Below are 23147 nucleotides of genomic sequence, written 5' to 3' on the forward strand. Positions count from 1 at the left end.
CTCCTGCATGAAAGCTCATCGACGGAATTCATTTGTTTAGTCAATTACCAGAATTTGGATGATTTTGAATATTCACTTGAAAAGTTATCAAAGAAAAACATTTTTCATTTTGTAACTTCGAGGGCCCGTAACTTGGTTATGAAGACTTTTAGGAAAAAAAGTTATATGAAGTACTGGTGATATTTTGACCCCATCTATACATTCCCGAGAGGAAAAGAGGAAGTCCAGGGACACCCTGTATACATTGTGTATGCTGAGTTGAGTTTAAAAGCAGCTCGAGCTGAACTTCGCCTTTTATCGTTATTTTTGCTTTCATATGGTAATCGCTTCATTAATCTTGTCGATTAATGAAGCCGATTATTATTAGTACTGTTAATAATATGCCACAGAGTAAAAGTGTATGCTTCAACAAACTCGAATTTCAGAAAAAAATCGAATCTATTCTACTTCAGACACAAACTGCACGTATACAGCAAACTCTCAACCCTAACATTCTTTCAGAGTACGATAATAGGTTGAGTAACTTCCATGTGTTGAACCTGTTCATAAATTATATAGTCCTAATTTTCCATATAATTAGAATTTGGACCGATTTTGGTAATCAACTGTTAAATTAAAAATTATTGAGATCAGAAATAATTTTAATGAGTACTATCGTCAGTCAAAAATTGATCGATAAAAAGAAGTAACCCTCTTCTCCAATCCACATATGGTTAAGAAGAAAACATGAATCCGCTTTTATCCCCGACGACGAGAAAATAGAAATTACACGTTCATAATTGATGTACTGCCACATCAGGACCAGCTGAAAGTTTCTCTCTACAAGAGAAACGATAACAAATTGTGACATTATGTTTTTAGCTTTAAGATAGATGAGTGGAAAAAGATGGACACAAAAACTGCTTCATATTTATTTATGATTCATGTTGTCGAGAGCTGCATCAGTATTTTCAAAGGGAATTGTGTTTGCCTCTCATATAAAACGAATATGCAGCGAACGCGTATATCGTGAATTGAATAATGAGTCTGTTTGTAGACATTGCTTTGAAAAATATATCTGAAAACAATCCGTGAATCGACTTATCGATAAGTTTCATCTCAATGGAATACAAAACAAAAACTATGCCAAGTTATGGATATACCAAGAAACTTTTTTTTTCTCATTTTTATGATTGATTCGACTGGTTCTTGATGAAGATCCATAGTTATTTAATGAACCACACCTCACGATTTGATCTCCACAAACTCTATTTGAAATATATATCACGATATGTTCCGCTAACACAGTAGCTTCTTCCACAGTGATCTGAATACTACAAGTTGCTTCTTATGCCAATATTTATATACCACAGGTATATAAATATTGACTACCTCCATCAAATTACCCAAACCTCTACAATTCTTATATACCTGAGGTACCCCTTCAATTATGATAACCTGAAACATATTACTTCACTTCTACATCAATAATAATACTTTCTCGGTTTTTCAAGGAAACAAGTTCAATAATGGTGATCTATTCCATACCACGCTGTAGATTGAGTCATAACCAGAAATTTGTGACATATTTTGGCCCGAAATTATACAATAAGCTACCACTCCATTTGAAAAATATTAATAATTATCATAAATTGAAGAAGGAACTGAAAGTTTTCATCAGAAATCATTATGATCAATTGCAGGATATCTTTGAAAATGTTTAAGCTAAATTACCTGCTCTCTCTTTCTCTCTTCTTATTTCCTCACTATAGCCATCATTCTCCAACTGCGGTTTTTAACCTAGTGAGGTGGATAGTATTATGTAACCAAACGACCTATTTTAGTTTTTTCTTTTTTTTGTATTTATTCAATTATACATTATATAACACACCTTATATCAGTCTGTAGCCACGACACAAGCCTAGCTTAGGTGGCTACAGATTGTGTAATATATGGTTATATGATATGACATTTGAATTGTAAATCGCACGGAAACAAATCATGTAACTGAATAATCGTCAAATCTTTCATATTTCACAGTTATTTATTAACACAAGTGATTCACTGTTGTTTATTCTTGTATGTCCTACATATATTTGTGAAATAAATTGTAAAAATAAATTCAAATTCCTTTGGTCATTCATTGAAATGTGTGAATTTTTAATTAATTTCCATTGCTTCCGAGTAATTCAGTTTCAAACCTTTATTTTCTATGTGTAAAATTTGGAAATCTTCGTTAAAGATATAATTTTCTTTTAAAAGATGATTTGAACATGTTGAATTTTGTTTTCCCATTTACATAGCTCATATGACGTTCCTGGATTCGATTCCTAAATGTTCTGCCTGTTTGACCAATAGATACTTTAGGACACATTCCACACTTCACTTTATATACTCCTGATTTTCCGAATTTGGATGTTTTGTCTTTATTATTTTTAAATAACTTTCCCAACGTATTAATTATTCTATATGCAATTTCAATATCTCGTTTCCTCAACAATGAAGCCAATTTTTTCTTTTTTTTTTGTCCAAAATACGTTAAACATCTATAATTTTGATTGTAATTATCTAAGTCATCAATAGGAAAAACGTCTCGAATCGGTTTTGCGTAGACTTTTTTGGAAAGTATTTTGTTTAATAATTCGGCTTCAAACCCATTGTTTACTGCAATTTTCTTGATAATATTGAGTTCTGTATTGGAGATCAAAGGTGTAGTTTATGAAATTTCAATGTATTTGTTTCATTTGTGCAAGCCTATCCTTTCAACAGTGGAAGGCTAGGCAGCTTTTGCAGAGTCTCACAGCTATTGAGTGCTCAACCGATGGACAATAAAAAAACTTCTTATGATTTTCAAACTTGATCATTTTGGGATATATGGCATATTTTTTTCTGGAAATCACCTGATCAAAGCTCAATTTAGCATCTAAGCGTACAATGATTTGAAATAACAATAAAATCAATGATACGTCTTTATTCATCATAAAAGTGAAATTAAAACATACAAAAAGAGACTCAGTATAGCCAAGTATTAGATAAGACTGTTTCTATACTTAACCTGAAAATAGCAAAAATTGAACAATAACAAAAAATGTCGAGTTAACAGTGATACTGTGATGACAAGATCATAATATTAGATATAGATATAGAAAATTCCTTTTTGTATTGCCAAGGTCGGACGGACAAGAGACTAGGCATTCAAATAAGTACACCCAGATCGGGTATTGTTGTTCGGTGTATTACAATTTTCGCCGCGGTATAACAAGCAGAAGTTATAACGTATACAAAATGCTTGCATGCGATTCGTATGCTTTATACCATATGGTGAACATGTCATACCATTTTTGTTAAAAATGATAGAGCTGAATGTGAGATACAGAGTCCAATATTTGATAAAAATTTGTTTGTTTAAGCTTTCTTCAAACTAAAACACCTAGTTATTTATTTAGTTTAGTGAGCAGGCATTCAGACAAACATACATATGTTTTAAAAAACTACTTTCATACCTAGTTCCTTGAAAATATTTCCAAAGTTCTTTGTATATTGGTGGTATGGAACTGAGATATACTCATCTTGATTTTTGTCGTTTTCAAAAGTCGAGATTTCGTTCATTCTTAACCTTTAGCTTTCGAATCAAATAGTGTTCACATTTATGTTTTTGTACTGTAGTATGAGTCATTAGAAAATTAGCTCTTCCAACTTCTTGTTGAATCAATGAGTCCATGTGAAAATTATCCAGTATGAATCGATTCGTTTTAAGTGAAGGCAGCTCACTGTGTTTGCAATTATTTCTGCTGACATTCAAATAAACCACTAGTTTATTGGACAGTTCATAAATTCACCTCTAATAATTTCAGAGAAAATAGAACGAAACATCTCTTTGATCAATTTTGCCGTTTGCCAGTTCATCTACATTTGTTCACCTTTTTTTCAATTAAAATTTATAGGCATCATCAATTGATTTATCCCATTGTTTAACTGATCGTGAGGATTAACTGAACGCTGTGAAAATGCTGAATGGAAAATAATGGGAATTTAAAAAGAAATAAAAGACGAACCTGTTCAATGAACTAATAGGAAATGGATGAAATTGGAAGTCTTCAGTCGAATTTGAATTTGTCTCTAATCAAGTCGTATTCTGTTGAATTCTTTCCGGTGTTCAATTCACCAAAAATGTAATAGCTAGTTTAGGAACATAGTTCATGTTACTGCACACATTCGTGTTAGTCTGATTTTCATTCAATCAGGTACATTTCCATTTGTATTCTTCATTTTCGTTTCTAGATTTTATCTCTCCTTGTTTCACCAATGAAATTAGGTCATTGCTCGTTGAATAAGTGAAAATATGTTTCATGAGGAATTACTTCAGACATGATTCAAGTAGACTCTAAACTGAATACAGAAGGCTCAGCCTCAGTATAAGAAATTCCAACTAACAACATAGAACCTTCATTCTCAGTACGGAGGAGTAATGTCTTCAAAAAGAAAGAAGGTGGTAGTGTTTGTCTTGTATATTGAACTTCATCAACTAACTCAAAAATGGCAACATTGGCAAAAATTAGGTCGATCATTACCAAATGACTTTTCATGTCAGAGGTAGTTATACTCCACTGCAAAAATCCCTTGATAGCCTTAAGGAACGATATGAGTTGATACTCGTATGTGATGAAATCGGCGGAAACTTGATGAAAATCCATAACGTTCTCATGATTTGAATACAAGTATAGTATTAGGTTTCATTGACTAGGAAAAGGTTATCAAAACTCAATTATCCATATAGTATTATTTCAAGGTGACTTGACTTTGACTATGTATAAAACGTCAAAGTTGCAGAATAAAAACGTTATTGCAAAGGTCTAATATTCCCAACTTATCTGCACAACAATAGATAATGAGGTTTCATTTGAATTTTTTTTTATCTTCTGAAGGCATTATCACAAAGATACTTGGTTTTCCTGACGAAATGTCCATAAGGCAGTCTGAATCACCCAAAGTGAAACCTCCGATAGTAATCTATTCCTAGTAAGAATTTGATGACTATTTCGAAGAGTTGGTCAGAAACAAACCACAAAAAATTCGTTTGAAAATTGAATTACAGGTGACTTGAAATCATGTCGATTTATTTGTGGTAGCGAATGTGGAGAAATGTCAAATGAGGGCGAAAAAACAAAGAAAAAAACTTACATTATTGAATAGAACTGTTGAATAATTCATTGTATGATTTTCACTATGAAGGGTTTTACAAAAACCGCGACACGTAATTCGCTATACAAAAGCTTTCTTAAGCGTAAAATAATAGGTTACTTCTGAATTACAACTATTTTATACTCTTACATATTACCTACTTGTACGCCTACTTTCTGATGGATGAATCAATTTAACCTTCCATTACTCGCGCCAAATTATTGTACTTAGTAACTCGCGCACGGTCTAGTAGACCGGCTAGTAAATTATGTTACTTCTGAATGTAATTGATAAGTTGAGAAAAAATCAATAATTATCATATGATTTTGGGGCAGAATAAAAGATACTTCAAAGATTTTTTTACAAAAGGAATATATTAAGCACAAAAACAGAAGTGAAAGGTTTCACTGTACTTGAAAGAAAAAATCAACCTTAATTTTCATAACATACATTACAAATTGGTCTAATATGTTCTAAACACAAATATTTTGAACAGTTATGACAGAGGTATTTGGTTTTTCTGTTTTTCTTCCAATTACAGTCAGCACAGCGGCCCACGGTTCCCGGGGTTCTTACTTGAGCTTCGGCTGCAGCTGGTAAACCACACACTTTTCGTAATCTGCTTCTTATGGTCCTTGGCAAATTGGCAGAAACTGCTTTTTTTTATAGTCGTAGAGGAGGGCCACGGAAAGATTTAGAAGAAATTCCTTTCTGAGTGTTTTTGAATCGGGATGGTTTCCATTATAAACAACGAACGCAATTATACCAGTTACATTTAGCATGCTGTAAAAGGGGACCATTGGTCATCTTCTGGTGCCACGAGCACAATCGTATTGAGCACACAATTTATCCACCATGTCTACCCCTCCTTTGGTGCGATTATAAGTCATAATAATTTCTGGCTTATTCGTACGACAATCAATGTCATCTCCAAAATGCATCGTTGAGATGAGTAGCACATTTTTACTTCTCTTTGGAACGAATGAAACCAGTATTGTATTATGAGAGAAGCCAAACATTGATGAACCGCTAGGTCGGCCAGTATTTTGTACAAATTCCAACGGAAGCTGCCTCTTGTTTTTTCGAATTGTCCCTACGAGGGTTAGTTTATTTGCTTTCAGACCTTCTGCAAGTTCCATACTGATGAACTAGTTATCTGTTGTAACGTTTGTGTTGGTACCATTGATATGTTGAGACAGCCTTTCTACTACTGATTTAGCAGTGGTCTCTGTTCGAAAGGGACCCTCTGGCTGCTTACCCACATAAACTTCCATATGGCTGGTATAGTACATAAAAGAATCAGAAAGTGCAAAAATGTTTATGCCATACTTATTTGGCTTGCTTGGTATATATTGTCTGAAGTTACATTTACCTCTAAACGCTTTAAGCCTTTCGTCTATGGTTACGTGCTCGGAATGTGAGTAATACTTTTTTTGATTATCGTTCAATTTCTCAAACAAAATTCGGATCGGAGCCAATTTATCAATTTGTACTCTCTCTTCTTTTGTATGTATATCATCGAAACGAAGGCATCTCATTAGAAATTGGAATCGTATTCTCTTCATTCCAAGACGAAATGCTTCCACTCCACTACCGTCCGTTCTCCAAAGATCGCCTAGATTCATATGGTTAGCTTTTCTGACTCTTGCAAGATATAGGATTCCAATCAGCGCCTTTATTTCTATGAGATTAGTAGTCCTAACATCGCTTTCTCTGGAAAATTTTTGGGAAATGTAGACTTCGATTACATGAATAGCAATATCTCAATATGCGAAAAATCAATGTTTTTACGTCCACTAACGGAACCCGAAATTATAGAATTGATAAAGAGCTTAAAGCATTCAAACGCAAGTGGTTACGATGAGATATCAAACAATTTATTGAAAAAATGTTCTTATGAACTTTGCAGCCTAATGACGTATATCATAAACTTGTCTACTGAAAGGACCCAGAACGTACATAAACAAGTAAACATATGGGCAGAAAAAAATCACTTAACACTCAATACATCTAAAACTGTGATGATGAAGTTCATAATTAGTAAGGGGCCCGAACATTTTGTTATCCATGAAAATGGGGATCTGCCAATTGAATCTTGTACTTCTACAAAAATGTTAGGCGTCACCTTGGACTACAAACTCACATGGACTCCTCATATTGAGACCCTCTGTATTGAATTGAGAAAAAACTGTCATACTCTGAGATTCATGGCAAATTTTTGTAGTAAAGAGATTTTACTGAGCTTATACTATGCGACCATAAACTGCCACTTGAGATGTGGAATTTTGAATTGGGGTACCGGATCTGCTGCTGAAAGAATATTTATTTTGCAAAAAAATGCAGTAAGAATCATTGCCGGAATTGGTTGGAGATAATCATGTAGAGATGCTTTTAAAAATCTCAAGATACTAACTGTTGCTGGTCTCTATATTTATGAATTGTGTATATACGTTTATAGAAATAAGCATAATACACCTTTCCAGCAACATAATTATCCAACTCGTTCTAGAGACAAACTGATGCCCAATATTCATAGAACAACTCTTTATCAGAAAAGTTTTCTTTATCTTGGATCAAAAATGTTTAATAAATTAGAAAAATCAATTGAAATATCACCAAATCTTAACATTTTTAAATCAAGACTGAAAAAGGCACTCATTGAAAAAAATTGCTACACACTTGACGAATTTTAAACTGTTTATTTATATTTTAATGACAAAATATCACAACTATGTGATAAAATTGACTTTCATTTATTTATAGTTATTTTTTTTTACATAATCTAAGCCAAACAAATAATTATATGTATATACCTATATGTATCATATTTTTAGATTATTGATTACTACAAACATTATACTCTGTAACGTGTCCTACCCTCAGACGTTTTCCTTGTCACTGTACGAATAACAATGTACTTTTTAACAAGGAAAAAAAAAATATTATTATCATTATTATTATTGGTGCAGTCCACAATGATATTCAGCATTTCTTCGCCATATATCGAGCCATATATCGAGAGGAGACTTTTTGGATTTTGCATATGGTTTTACTCCTGGCAATTGTAATACAATATTTGAACTACGAGTTCTTATATTTTTTGGTGGGGCATGCTTTTTCCACATTGTTATCTTGTCTTTTTCTATGAATACTGGTTCTCTGGTAACAGCAACAGGTGTATAATCATCTCCACCATCCTCAAACTCTTGCTCCGTGTCACTACTTTCCAGTCTTTGCTCTATATTATCTATTTCGCCTTGTTCATCGTCATCATCACCCCCATAATCTTCATCACTTTCCACTTCCTCGAACAACCTCAAAAGTCTTTTCTTCTCCTTTTCGTAATCCAAATCTATAATAAAAAAAGTTGATTATATAAGTTTATAACACATTTTAGGGCACGCGTCGATTTATGAAACTGACGGCAGCGTAACGCGAGTTTTCTGAAGGAACTGCCCAACCAGCAAAGTTGTTTTATAATTCCATGGTGTTGCAACAGTTTTATTTTATTAGTATTTTATAATCACTTCCAAAATGCCAATTGATTATATTAGATGATCGGTGAACACAATACAGTTGTAGGCAATAAAAGTGTTTTATAAATTTGTCATAGAAACGTTTATGAAATGAAATTAAAAAACCATTATAAGATAGTCAGGAACTCATAACAGAAACGTTTTTGCAACTAATTTATAAAACTTATTTTCTTATAAAAGTGAATTGTTATGTAGCAGTTTTATAACACTTTATTTTCATGATAGCTATGAAACTATTTCAAGCTTATTTTATAACTGTTTTCTGTAGCTTTAATGAAATTATTCTATTAGAATAGATACTATTTTATCAGATACTATTTTATTTTCATTACCATATTGTCACTTGAATGATAATTTCGCAACTATTTTATAATATGGTATATTCACTACAATTCAAAAACACTAATATAACTGTTGTAAAATCAAAGTGATTTTGCTAATATATATTTGCTGCCACCAAGAATAAAATGCAGCATTTAAAAACAACCAGCTGACATCGATTCCTAATTACAGCTTTAAAAAATTCTTCAAAATGTTAGTTATGTTTAGTAAGAATATTTTTGTTTAGTTATTCAAGTGGGGCACCATCGATATCGTGGTGCAAATTAGTTCTTCAGCAACTTTTGAATATTTGATTTTTATTGAGTATAGGTACCCTATAAGTAAATTCAATATTTTTAAGGCATTGGGTTTAGTAACTCAACCTTATTATTCACAATTCGGAAGACTGTAAAATACAAAGGGTTGGTACTTTCAAGTTTCAGTTTTTAATTATATATTAAGAAATCCTGAATATTTTGTTTTCTGAGTGAAGCAGTTTCGTGTTACAACCCTTTAAATGATGACAAATTCAGGTACAGCAAGGTACCATAAACCACGGTTTCCCATAAAAGATACATAATTCTGGCTTTTCCATACTTTCTGTGACAATTTGTTTGAATGAAAATAACCCTGCTTGCTTTTTGGGTTGCATAGAATTGATAATTTTTTCTTGTTCTGTATCGTCATTCTTCAGCTTTCGCTCTAATAGTTCTTCAGCAATTTGGTAGGTCATCAAATGACTTCGTTTCAGTTTATGAATTCGTATAAGCTCATCAGCATCAATTTTTGGCCATGAGAGTTGGTTATTATTTACCCATGGCGACGGAACTATGATGAACATATATACCTAAAACGTAGATAAAATGAGTCAAATCCAGCTTCAAACAGACAAAACTATCAACTGAAAATAGAGGCCTGAATTATCACATATCTGATCAATTTTTGAAGCTAATTAAAAGATATATTTTGACATCAAAAAACTCACCCGTCATTTCCTCTAAACGCACTAAAAATTTAATATCAACAATATTTCATCGGCCTTCATATAGATCATGTTTAATATTCACCATGTATTTAGCATTAGACAACGGATATTTACCATAAAAAAGGTAATATGTGATGAATATAAGTGATTTATATTATAAGAGTCACCAAAGTGTCGTTTATTAGCAAAAATGTTGCCAACTAACTTATAACTTATAGTTGTGTTACAACCCAGAACTAAGTGTTTCTTAACAGTTTTATAGGGGTAACGTAGTAGCTAAAATAGCTGAAATTAGATGAGTTGAAAATATGAAATACCGCATATATAGTGATATTTACAGCTGAAAAGTACATAAATATCATAACATTATATTATTTAGAATAAAGTGAGTTGAATTTGCGACTAGAAAATTAATACGTCGACAAAGTGAATTTTTATACAATTAATAATTTCATCGAAAACATTTATAAATGAGCGGCGCGCTTAAATTTTGCTGCTAATAGGCTATATATTTGTCAATAAAATTTCATTTGCAGTAAAAATATCAATCTTCGAAACACAAACAATGTCTTTAAAAGTTTCATGAGTGCAAAAGTGAAATTTTAAAATGGCTTCAACCTTTCTATTTGTTACTTTTCAGTTGGTGACATATCTGTTATATTTTTCTAGTGTCCAATACAAATTTACTTCTTGCGTCTTCAAGAAAACATTTCCAACACTTTTTCATTTTATTGTTATCGTTTTTGGCTGTATTATATTTTATAACGCCTACTTGAAACTACTAAAAAACTCTTATAAAACTGTCTTCTGATTATTTTATAAGTATCGCTTAAATATGTTGCAAAAGTGCAGTAAGGAAAGTCTTTACAAAACTACTTTTTAATAGTGTTAGACAAATTTATAGTTATTGCCAAAATGTTTATAAAACTGTTTTGTAGTGATTGTAAAAGGCCCTACAAAATATTGAAAATAACTATAATGTTTTATGAAACGGTGCCAATTTCCTATTTATAGCAGTTTTATAAACACATTGAAAACATTTCTGGAAGTAAGGCAGTTTTATAATTTGTTTCTTCGAAACGTTTCCGCAATTATTATAAAATACGAAATTGCTATTTGGTGGTATATTATATATATTCTTTTTATTCCATCGGCAAATTGGCAGTAAGAAACATAAATATCAAAGAAGTAATATATATTTTTGAAAAAATGAGAATCTGCAAAACTTAATTTCTTATGCAAATCAACGTTTTTTCAAAGATATTTCAATTTTTTCGTGATCATACTTAATATCAATATTCAATTTCACTACAAAAATAGTGGTATTATAGTAGTTCTTGTGAAAAACAAAAGGAAACTTACCGATATCGATTTTAGAATCTTTTCACAAATGATAAAAATAAGTCACTTGTTTACTCGCACCCGGTCTACTGCACCGTGTTGGGGTAGCACTTCTGAGAAACACTTAATATCAACTGATAATTGATGGCGATGTTAGCTGAAGAAGTACTGGAAAGGTACATGGAGGGGGGACGATGCACCGCCGCGAATATCGAAATTACGCAGAAAAAAATTTTTGGCCGGTCCGATACACCGTGCGCGAGTAATGGAAGGTTAAAATGGTCGGATATAAATTCTTCAACTATATGAACACATTAAATTTCCGAAGGTACCGTAAATATACTTAGGTAACTATTTTTACCTGGAAATAAACAGATTCAATAATGACGAATTATTTTGTTCAGTTTGATCGTTCATAAGATATCGAGAGTTTTTAAATTTGTTCATTTTCATACTTTCCAACAAGGTTGTGTTTCAAACCTGGAGGGGCTTGAATTCATAGTTGAACTCATGTTCCTCAGTAATTAAATGAGTGGCATGTGTGGAGTTTATTCTTCCATTCTGCAAGCTATTTCTGTGTTCCTTTATGCGGGCTTCAAACGTTCTTCCAGTTTGACCTATATAAAAAATCGGACAGGACCCACGTGAATATTTATCAACTCCCAATTTTTCTGAAACTGAACCCTCATCATGTTATTCCAAATGTACATGCCTGAGTTGTTGTTGGTTTTCAAAGCAATATTTACACCTATGTTGTGCAGAAAATTTGAAATATTCGTAATGGGTTGGCCTGAGTTGGTTAAGGTTTTATAAATTCCTTCATCTTTTCGAATTGGGTAAAATTCCTTCAAAGCTTGGCTGTATAACTTTTTTTGATAATAAAGAATGTATTAGATTGTTATCGTAATCATTGTTAACCGCTATTTGTTTTATTTTGTTAAGTTCTTTATAGAAATTCGCATCTGACAAGGAAACAGTCTGTGGATCATACTGTTGAATGATGGTATTTTGTGCTGATACGGGTGTGGGTGGCCAAATTATGAATGGTAATGTCTGTATGTTGGTACTGGTTTAAGATTAATTGATAAATCATGTTTACACTTAACTTTCGTTATTGTCAAATTCAAAAAATTAATAGAGTAGTCCATTTCCATCTCCATGATGAATGTGATAGCAGCGTGAAGAGAATTGTCGAAATTCAAGAACTTAGTCAGCACCCATACAGGCACAAAGTAGCAACATTATCAATATGATCTACAGACTGATGAATGTTCCCGTGTCAAATGCGAATTTCAATAAAGAACTGAACATACTGAAACAAATAGCCGTCAACGGTGATTACGATAGCAGTCTAATACATTCTCTATAATCAAAAAAGTTATACAGCCAAGCTTTGAAATAAATTCAACCAAGATGAGGATAAATGTTATAGAACCTCAACCTACTCAGGCTAACCCACATTGAATTTTTCAAATTTTCTGCACAACAAAGGTGTAAATATTTCTTTCAAAACCAACAACAACTTAGGCATGCACATTAGGAAAACAAAAGATGACAGTTCAGTTTCAGAAAAATCGGGAGAGTATAAATAATCAAGTGGGTTATGTCCGATATTTTATATAAGTCAAACTGCAAGAACGTTCAGAGCAAACATAAAGAAACAGAAAAATAGTTTCTAAAATAGAAAAATCAACTCCACACATGCCACTCATTTGATCACAGAGGGACATGGGTTCAACTATGAATTCAAACCGCTTCATTTTCAGTACTTTCATTTCCAGGTAACAAGTGTTGAGTATAATTGCGGTACTTTCGGAAATTCAATCAACTTTTCAATTTATACCTGACCATTTCAGAGCAAATTCAAATACAACCAATTTTTTGAGATCTCTCTTCAAGCAGACACATTTCAATACATTGAATATATGATTCATGTGACCACATAATTTGATCATGAAATAAATGTATACAGAATATCTGATTACTGTCGTCATTGAAAAAACGATCATATATACAACATTTTCGGACAATCTTTCGTTGAATTCATGATTATATGTTTTGATCTATTTTTGTCTTACGAAAACCATCATTTGACCAATATTCTGCAAATACAATGTTTACTGGGGAGTAGAAGACTGATTCATCTATCTACTACAAAATACTAAAACTACGCAGGAGTTCTCAAAGTATTCAAAAACTTCGAAAGAATTACTAATAAGCAACATTATTTCATTAAGAGGCGAGTTCTTGATGTACATTCTATTATACACGATTGGTCCTTCTCAATTTTCCAACTGAAATGACGGAAAAAATTCATGATTACGTGTTATTATTGGAGCAGACTAGTTTAGACTTTTTCACATTTGAATATTCTATACTTGAGTATCTATTATTTTCAGGGATTACTTCGTGGCGCAATCAGTCAACAAAGTGCTGTGATATTAATATGCATGGCCATGGACAGATATTTGTGTATGCTGTATCCCGCCAGATACCACAAACATTCAAGTAAAAAGGTGAGCAAATAATAATCACAACCCAGTAAGTAAGTGAATAGTTCATTTCACCCCGTTATGTAAAGTTACATCTATGACAGGTCACATATATTCCTACATACACCAAAAATAAAGTTCAAATTTTTATAAATCAGTCATGACAGATGACATTATAAATAACGTGAAAAGACATATCTTAAAACATCATACACATATGATGAGGAAATATACAAACAACTAAAACTATCCAGGAGTTTGCAATGTCAACATAATCGTTCACAGATTGAAAACAGTGGTGAAGTGGTAATTTTTTATCGCCCTCCTGGATTTCCTGAATTTAAATCATTCAATAGGTGTGAGAAGGACATTGAAATGACTAATATCTGATAGCCAGTCTGTGTATCGTGGAATATTCAGCAAGTCTGTAGGTCTTGTGTGAAGAGAATGTAAGTTGGAACATTCGAATATATTCCTAATGAAAATGTACAATGTACAATGTTGGTAATGACATTATAACGAGTTTGACAAAATTCTAATAGCCTTTTTCATACATCTAAAGACAGCCAGCGAATGGGACGAATTTCCCCAGTGCAACATGCCATGAGAAATCACCGAAATGAAAACGAGGTAGTAGGTCATTTACAGAGCATGCGTATTTGTGGGACGATTCAGTTTTCTGAGTACGAGAACACTGGATAGTTTACGTACTACTTGATTTACATGACTGGAAATATTCAATCTGTCATCTATTGTACCTATAGAATATGAAAGAACTCCTTTTTTAATATATCATTTGAAATCTTCCCAAATTATCTTCTTCTATAATCTATCTTATTGATTGCTTTTCGAAAACAATCCTCTTTTGTTGTAACATATCAATTTTAACTGATATACAAAGTTTTTTTCTTGACTTCTATTTGTAAATATGATGAAAATAAATTTACTAACATATGATAAAAAATGTGATTTTCAGAGTGAATTTGAATGGTCAGGAATGGAACATTTGTAAAATTTGTGTATTGAATTTTTTTATAATAACTTTCCATACGCTCGATATGAACAGATCTGAATCTATCGTCAACGTTTCGTTAATTCATTTTATCTCATCCAAGTCTCAACTATAAAGCAGCGGTGGAACTGATGCAAACTCTTTCATAAAAAAAATATTTTCCATTCTGAGTCTTGGGAAGTATGAAACTGATATCTTTTTCAAAATGCGATTTCCACTGCTGAAAAGGGTACAAAATAATCCATAATACCAAATACAGAATAATCCTATAGGTAACTGCTTTCACCAAAAAATTCGAGAAGAAAGAAATTTCGTTAAATATATAAGTAGTATACTTGGTGATAGCAATCAAACAAAAAAGCAATCAATTCTAAAATGACTTTTTGTTAGCACTGCCAAAGGGTGAAGTTATTAATGATCCATCAAGTCTTCGTCCAATTTCTCTAATCTCTGCAATGGATAAATTGATAGGAAAATTAGTTGAAACAAGAATTCTTTGCTTTCTGAATGAAAATAAAATAATAATGAGTAATAGCCGGTTTGGTTTCCAAAATTTAAAAAAAAAACACTTCCGATGCCATACTTTCATTTCTTTGCAATGTTTATTCCAACATAAAAGACAAAGAAGCAGTGGCTGCGGTCTTCTGTGATATAGCCAAAGCATTTGATTGCGTAAATCATAAAATTCTTTTACAGAAACTCAGTAGATATAGTATAACTGAAATAAGTTTCAAGTGGTTCGAGTCATACTTATCAGATCGCACCCAGATGCTCAAAACCTCTTCATACTCAAATGAAGGTAAAGTTACCAGCGGCGTCCAACAAGTTTCGGTTCTGGGCCCACTATTATTCTTAATTTACATTAATGACCTATCGTCTATTAACATCCAAGAAAAATTTACTTCATTTGGTGATGATACCACAATTTTATGACATGCCCCTAACAACCATACGTTGTATGAAGTTATTGAAAATGACATCACGAAAGTGAGAGACTGGTTTGACTCAAATCTCTTGAGATTGAGTTCATCAAAAACAAAAGTAGTGTCCTATCGTTGCCAGATTCCAGCTGTAAATCTTAATAATATTCAAATTAATGGACAATGTACTAACTTCAAAATGTCTTGGCTTGTCCATTGACAATAATTTAAAATTCAACAAACATGTAGATAGATTCAAATCCAAGCTCTCCTCTGGATGTTATACAGTACAAGTAATTGCATTAGAGCTCGGATCTGCAGTAGCTAAAATGGTTCATCATCCTTTTTTTGAATCGCACCTTCGTTATAGATTTGTTCTTGAAATTTATGTTCTATCACATGTTTTCAATCAGTATTACTGATTCAAATACGTGCAATATGATTCATATGTAAAACCAGGCCTAGGGATTCTTGTCGGCCTCTTTTTGCCTCTATTATTTATATATGAAACAATCCAGCTTCTCTTAAAAACTAGGAACTTGTTTAACAACTTGGACGAGCCAATGTATCAAACCAGGCAAAGATTCAGCTTCAAATTACCGCTGCCTTTTTCGACCCTAGTTGAAGATTCCATTATTTACAAAGGTCTCAAATTGTTCAATCACCTTCCACAAGCTGTAAGAACCATAAATGAACTTAGCGCTCTTAAGAAAGAGTTGAAAGACTTATTATAGCTTAGCAGAATTCTACGATGATAATTTTAATTGAGTATGACTAACTGTAGTATCTACGATATTTCATTGATTTGATTCAATTTAGTTTGAATTGATTTATTTCATTTCATTGGCCATGTTTTTATATCCTGAAAGTTTGTATTAGGTTATTGTTATTTACATGTCGCTTTTCAGTTCATGTTATCACTCACTCTCAATGACTTTACTTTTGTGATTTCATGTATATGTTATTTATATTTTGCAGAAGGTTTTGTCAATAAGAATTCATTCTTGGGGCAATGAAGTATATTTTTAATTCAATTGAACCAATACAGAAAATCAATTCTACATGACAGACTAATCTGAATGCTCGGCTTGACTACCTATTCGTTGAATGCATATGAGTTATTCGTCCATACAATTTACGTAGCATTTTCTAGCATGATGGCTGTAATGCTATCACATGCATCTTTTATTTTTTGTTCGAGATGTGTCGAAAAAACTCTTCTTCATATATCCCCTGACAAAAAATCTAAAGGAGTAAGGTCTGTGGATAGAACTGGCCAGACATTTGTTCCACTATTTTTAATCCATTTTGTTGGGAATATTGCATCTAAATGTTGCTCTACTATTGCTGTTTTATGGGGAGGGTCACCGTCTTGTTTAAAATATTGTATTTCACAACGGATGTACAGTGGCAATTCATCTAAGTGAAATGTGAAATTATTTCACCATCCATATTTCACCATCATTGAAAAAAAGTACCTAGTATATTTGTTTGTTTCCAAAATTCCAAATAAATATTCATTGAAAACCTTTTCTGGAAGTTGGTTTCTCTATGTAAACGTTTATTTGTATCATTTTACCTGTAATGGATGTTTCTGTTGATGAATTTTGATTCGTCCGTCTTTATTATCTTATTACATATATATTTCCAACTTTCTTATTTCTACCGTCTTAATCACTTCGCAAATCGTACTCTGCTTCCGTGATATCTATCATTAAAGTGATGAATTTTCTCATACTCACAATAAGAAAATGTCGTCTAGTTTCATATTTGTCTAACAATTGACAATTTTTTTCTAATGGTCTGAATATTTGAATGTACGGAATACGACGATTCGTTTGCATGAGTATTTGCATATAAGTCCTCTCCTCATTTGAATACATCTTCAAAATGTTGTCGAGGAAATAAGAAGTGAATAAACTTCTCACAGTCTCAACAGATATCCACAACTCATTTATTTTTCCTGTCATAGAAATCAAGCGAAGCCTATGCGTTTGAAAATGGTAAATGAATTGAGATTCTATTCAATTGTAACAAATTACAGAACAATCCTATTTTGACTGAAAACCAATATTTTGTTATCTCCAGGATTGGCAATTAGGAAGATGTCTCTTTGAAAAATTATTCAGGAGAAATTAGCTTCGAAACAGGATTACTGTGATACAGAATTTCTAAAAAGGTAAAATGAAAATGTTCGTTTTATTGTGATATGATCTCATAGAAATTATTGGGTAATGTCTGAGGTACGCCAGTAGTCGAATACGTACATGTAAATCAAAACGATTTACAAAAGAATTGACGACAGGCCATGAGCGAAAATTTTTTCACTGATGATGCTTGATGATGATGAAACGCTATAAAAATATCAAGTGTGACAGATATTTCACTGAATTGTGATTTCATCACTCCATCAATATTTGTATTTGAAAAAGAAATTTAAGAAGGCCGTTTTGACATGAAACATTTGATCAAGAAATCATTATTATATTTGGAAAAAAAGGTTTCGTATTTCTAATTCTCCATCTTTATACAAAAACAAAATAGGATTTTTGCAAAGAAAGAATACAAAGGTGGCCACTTCCATATTTTCTAAACAAATATTTTCATGTGAACACTGAATTATACAAAAAATACTTTACCTTGTTCAGTTTGTATTCCAAAAATTCGTTAATGAATTGAATCAGATATAATTCACAGGTTTGCTACACAATATAGTGAATGAAAGAGGTAAAATTCCACTTGAATGAAACACTGTCTTTCTCACTGATGGATATCCGATGCTTCGGCTTAAGATACTTGCCTTATCGCTTTTTCAACACCAAATCTGAATAACATCATGAAAAGAAACACTCAAATTTATTCATTACATCACACTTTATGTCACGAACGAGTTCAATCTCCTCATGTCATCAATAATACTACGTAATGCCATCCACTCGCTCATTTAATTCAATCCCAACCATAAGAATCTTGTTTATATTGAAAGGGGTATACTTGTAGGAGAGGAAAAGAAAGGTATTGTCTTTCTACTTTTTGAATCTTCATACAAAAAAGTTATAGTAGTTATAAGTACATTTCGAATACAATGAAATTTTTTTTCATATATTTTCTGAAATAACAATTCTATTCTTGAAAAAACATTTTTTTTTTAGTTTTTCCTGTGAAAGTCGGGAGGTCCAAAAGTTACTGTGAATTTTCTTTGGCCATTGTACTGTTTTCCACGGAACTAACCTATTCTCCCATTCATTTCTCTTGTTGATAATATAGCAATGTTACCACATGATGAAAAAACGTCTTGTTCACGTTATGAATCGTGTGAAAACCAACAACAGTCATTCATGGATATTTTGAAAGAACTATTCAGACAGCATTGATCTACTGTTCTATTCCATGTGTTTGTTTAATATTATTTCAATACCAATATACTTTTTCTCATTAGCGTCAAACTTCTGAAGGATCACAAAGCATATACATTAAAACGTGACAATGTGTGGTTCACTTCCACTTAGGAAAACTTCGAGATAGAAATGTTTAATTAGAGAAACAGCCGCCCTACAAGTCTTCAACTCTAAGCGAACATTTGTTCGGTACGTTCGAGAAAAGAAGATCAACCCACTCGTAATTAGGATCAGACAAGGCCTTTCCGATTCAGGGAACGTTGTGCCAAAGCTTAATAAATGGTCTGATGAATTTTCCTCCAAGTGGTGGTCTCTTGTAATTGAATTGGTCCCTGGGTTTATTCTATTCACTGTAATTTTATCTATGAATAATTGATGAAATGTGACATACACGCCTTTTCTTTTTCCATGTGGTAACATTGCTATATTCTAAACTGTAATAGTTACGACGACGATTAAATGGGAAAAAAAGGTTACTTTCACAGTATTCGAAGTGTACTATGACGATGTGATGATAAATATTCGATAAAACGTTTCGTGTCAACATAGCCACCATTAACTCTTTTTTTTTTAAACGGACCTGTCTTTTTTATTACAGATATTGATAGAGCAATGAACTCACAATCGAAGAGTATCTCACATTCGATATTTTTAAAGCGTTTCATTCGGAATAACTACCATCATCAGTGACAACAATTTTAAATTACAGTCCTGTCGTTACTTCTTTTGTAAATTGTTTCGATTTCTTCAAAATATAATTCAGACAACCCAATAAATTCGACACAATGAAAATTCCTGTGGAAGCGTGAGGAATCAAATAAATGTTATGAGTAAGCAAATATTACCACATAAAAATTTACACAGTGAAAACAGCTTTTTTTTTTAATTTAGGATTGGCCAGTTACAAAAATTATGCTAATCAAGATTGTCCTTTACGAGAAATTGCCCACGAAATGGGAATTTCTGCAAAATCCACCAGATATATTCTGAAAAAGAACAAATATCAATTCTACAGGATACGCAAAGTTTATCACCTCATTGAAAGGGATTACGGAATGAGAGTCGGATTTGTGAAGTGGTTAAAACGTAGAATATGTACGGACGAAGTCCGTCTTCATTTTCTATTCAATGAATTCGAATTCATTGAATATCCGTCATGAAATATAATATTCTCAACAGGACGGCGCAGTAATAGTAAAGGAACATTTAGGTGCAATATTCCCAAGAAAATGGAATTGAAACAATGGACCAATTAACTGACCAGCTCGATTCCCAAATCTTACTCCTTTAGATTTTTCCATCTGGGGATACATGAAGCATTAAGTTTCTTCAACATCAAGTACAGATATCGGCCATCTCAAACAAAAAATAAGATATCAGAGCATAATATCAGTGGTGATCTAAGATAACACAATCACAGCCAAAGGTACCAAATGTTGGTGTAGATATGGATATACTGTGTGTGAAAGCCATATGGAATAAATTCATTATTTCGATTACTGCACATATTTAAAAAAAAACTGAAATGTAAATTATAATTTGGCATTCTTCAACGTAAAAATGCCACTTCTACCTTCAACCTCCTTCGAATGACAGGTGCAACCCCCAATTTTTTAAATGGGAAGTAGAGGTTTGTGATATATCGTTTGAAAGTTCTCCCCATTCTCTATTCAAAAATGTTATCGTTTCCAAGTTTATTACAACAGTTGAGATAAAATAAATGAAAATCATGTGGTTACCGAAATTCAATAAAATACACTCAAAAAGTAAAATGTATTGCAAAACGTAGTCAAATGTAGAATACGAAAAAGTACTATGGATGTTAACGGAGTAGATGTTCTCAAATAAAACTGTCTTCTAACATTATTTATCATATCGGGCTTGACCGACCTAATCGCAAGCGTTATTCGTTCTTTTATGTCTTTCAAATATAAAGGTTTAGTTTTGTATACATTGCTCTATACATATCCCCATATAAATGAATGTAATGATGAAAGATCTTGTGATCGCGCTGGCCATTCAATCGATCGTCGCCTGCTTATCCACCGATTGGGAAATGTATCGAGGTATTGCTGGACATTAACTTGGTAATGTGGTGGTGCTCCATATTGTTGAAACTAAATCGTATTCACTGGAACTTGAGGGTTTCCTGGATCAGGATATAAGTTTGCTAAATTTGGAATGACATCATTTTGAAGTAGTTCCAAATAGTTATCGCCATTCAAGTTGCCCTCAATAAAAAAGGGATCACTGATACGGTTTTCTACAATCCCTGCCCAAACATTAATCTTTTGAGAATATTGCGTGTGTTCTTCTCTCATCCAGTGAGGCTTTTCCGTTGACCAGAAGCGACAATTTGGCCGATTAGCATGACCGTTAAGAGACAGAGTACACTCAGCAGAAATCATAACGTCTTCTAATTGGATGATATTGTTTTCCAACATGTTCATCATCTGCTCACAAAAATAAGTTCTTCTATCAAAATCGTCTTCCATGAGCTCCTGAGTAGGTATCATTCCATTGGGATGCGTTTTATTTTCTTTTGATGTGTTTACTATCTATGTGTTGAGTTTTATTTTAAATAAGAATCACTTTGTATTTGTTTTGACAAGTGAAAAAATAGTTGAATGACAGTTTTTGTGAACAAGAAGAATAGAAAACCGCTTTTGAAGAAAAAGGAAAAAGTTTGCGTTTTATTTATAGCAGTATATTCAGAAACGATAAACATTGTGCCGGTCTTCGAGCGGATATACTAATAGTGCACATTTCTAGGTAAATATAAACATTGTGCTGGTCCTTCAGCCTAGAGAACGGCAAAATGGAAACACGTAGCAAGATTGCCAAAACAAAAAGCGAGAGTCATAAAAAGGATGTCACCATCAGCGAAGTTAGGAAAGTTGACAATGCTGAACGCGATGCCACAGAAGACAAGTTATCTGTAGTCTCGTCCAGTAGAAGCAGTAGAAATGATGGTGCACAGTCTAAATTGGTATCAGTATCTTTATCTGTGAGATCCAATGCAAGTATTTATATGAGAAAACACATGAAAGTCCAGGTAAAAGCTGACGAAAAAAAGGCTATATTGTTGTCTAAGCAGTTCGAAATGGAAAAGCAAATGATTGAAAATCAAAAAAGCTAGATTGGCATTAAAAAAGCTAGAAATTTGATTTGGGAGCAAGTAATACATACCGTTCGGAAGGTGACAACATTTCGTTCAGAAATTAACATCATTCAAAAGATGACGAGATTTCTTCTGTTGATTCTGAAGTGAAAGTGCGTAATTGGTTGCAAAATACGGACGTCAAGAATATGACAGGTAAGAGGTCGTTCCACAAAAGTCAAATTGACAATATCCATAATACTACAAGGGCTTTATTCGAAAATAATACAGGGGCAAGACATACACATTATAGAAAAAATGAAGAAGCTACAGGTGCAGAAATCAGGCAGTTGTTGGCGAGACAATCAATTGACAAAGATTTACCAATTTTTTCTGGAGAAACTATTGAATGGCCAAGTTTTTATCAACAATTTCTTCCAACAACTAACTTATTGGGTTTAACAGATGAAGAAAATATGTGTAGGTTGAGGAAAGCTTTGAAAGGGGGTGCTAGACGATCAGTGGAGGGATTGTTGTTATCTATTTCATCAATCAAACCGATTATCGACATTTTGATTAGTAGATACGGTCGAGCAGATTTGATTGTGAAAAGTCTGGTCAATAAGGCCAAGAATTTTCCTATAATGAAAAATAATGATTACAGGTCTCTAACACATTTTGCGGAAGATGTATCAAATCTGGTGGTTACCCTAGAAACCATGAACATGCAGAACTATTTGGATTGCCCTCAAATTCTGGAGGAAATTTTACAAAAGTTACCCTATAACATGCAGCTTTCATGGGGTGAAAAAATACTTGAGAAGAATGGTAAGAGCACTTTACAAGAATTTAAAGAGTGGCTGTGGAGAAAGTCGGAAGCAG

At 32.7% G+C, this 23147-nt stretch overlaps 1 protein-coding gene across 1 annotated transcript in view; it reads left to right on the top strand.

Moving 5' to 3' along the window:
- LOC111505412 (trace amine-associated receptor 9) overlaps nucleotides 1–23147 on the top strand; it is a 466598-nt gene that overhangs the window by 72140 nt on the left and 371311 nt on the right. The window contains exon 4 of the mRNA XM_074171620.1: nucleotides 13743–13859. Coding sequence (XP_074027721.1) covers nucleotides 13743–13859 — 117 coding nt within the window. The remainder of the gene's footprint in view (nucleotides 1–13742; nucleotides 13860–23147) is intronic.

This window comes from Leptinotarsa decemlineata, unplaced genomic scaffold (genome assembly GCF_025532065.1).
Source record: "Leptinotarsa decemlineata unplaced genomic scaffold, Ldec_3_MD MMD2_tig00000026_RagTag_RagTag, whole genome shotgun sequence".
Taxonomy (NCBI): Eukaryota; Metazoa; Arthropoda; class Insecta; order Coleoptera; family Chrysomelidae; genus Leptinotarsa; species Leptinotarsa decemlineata.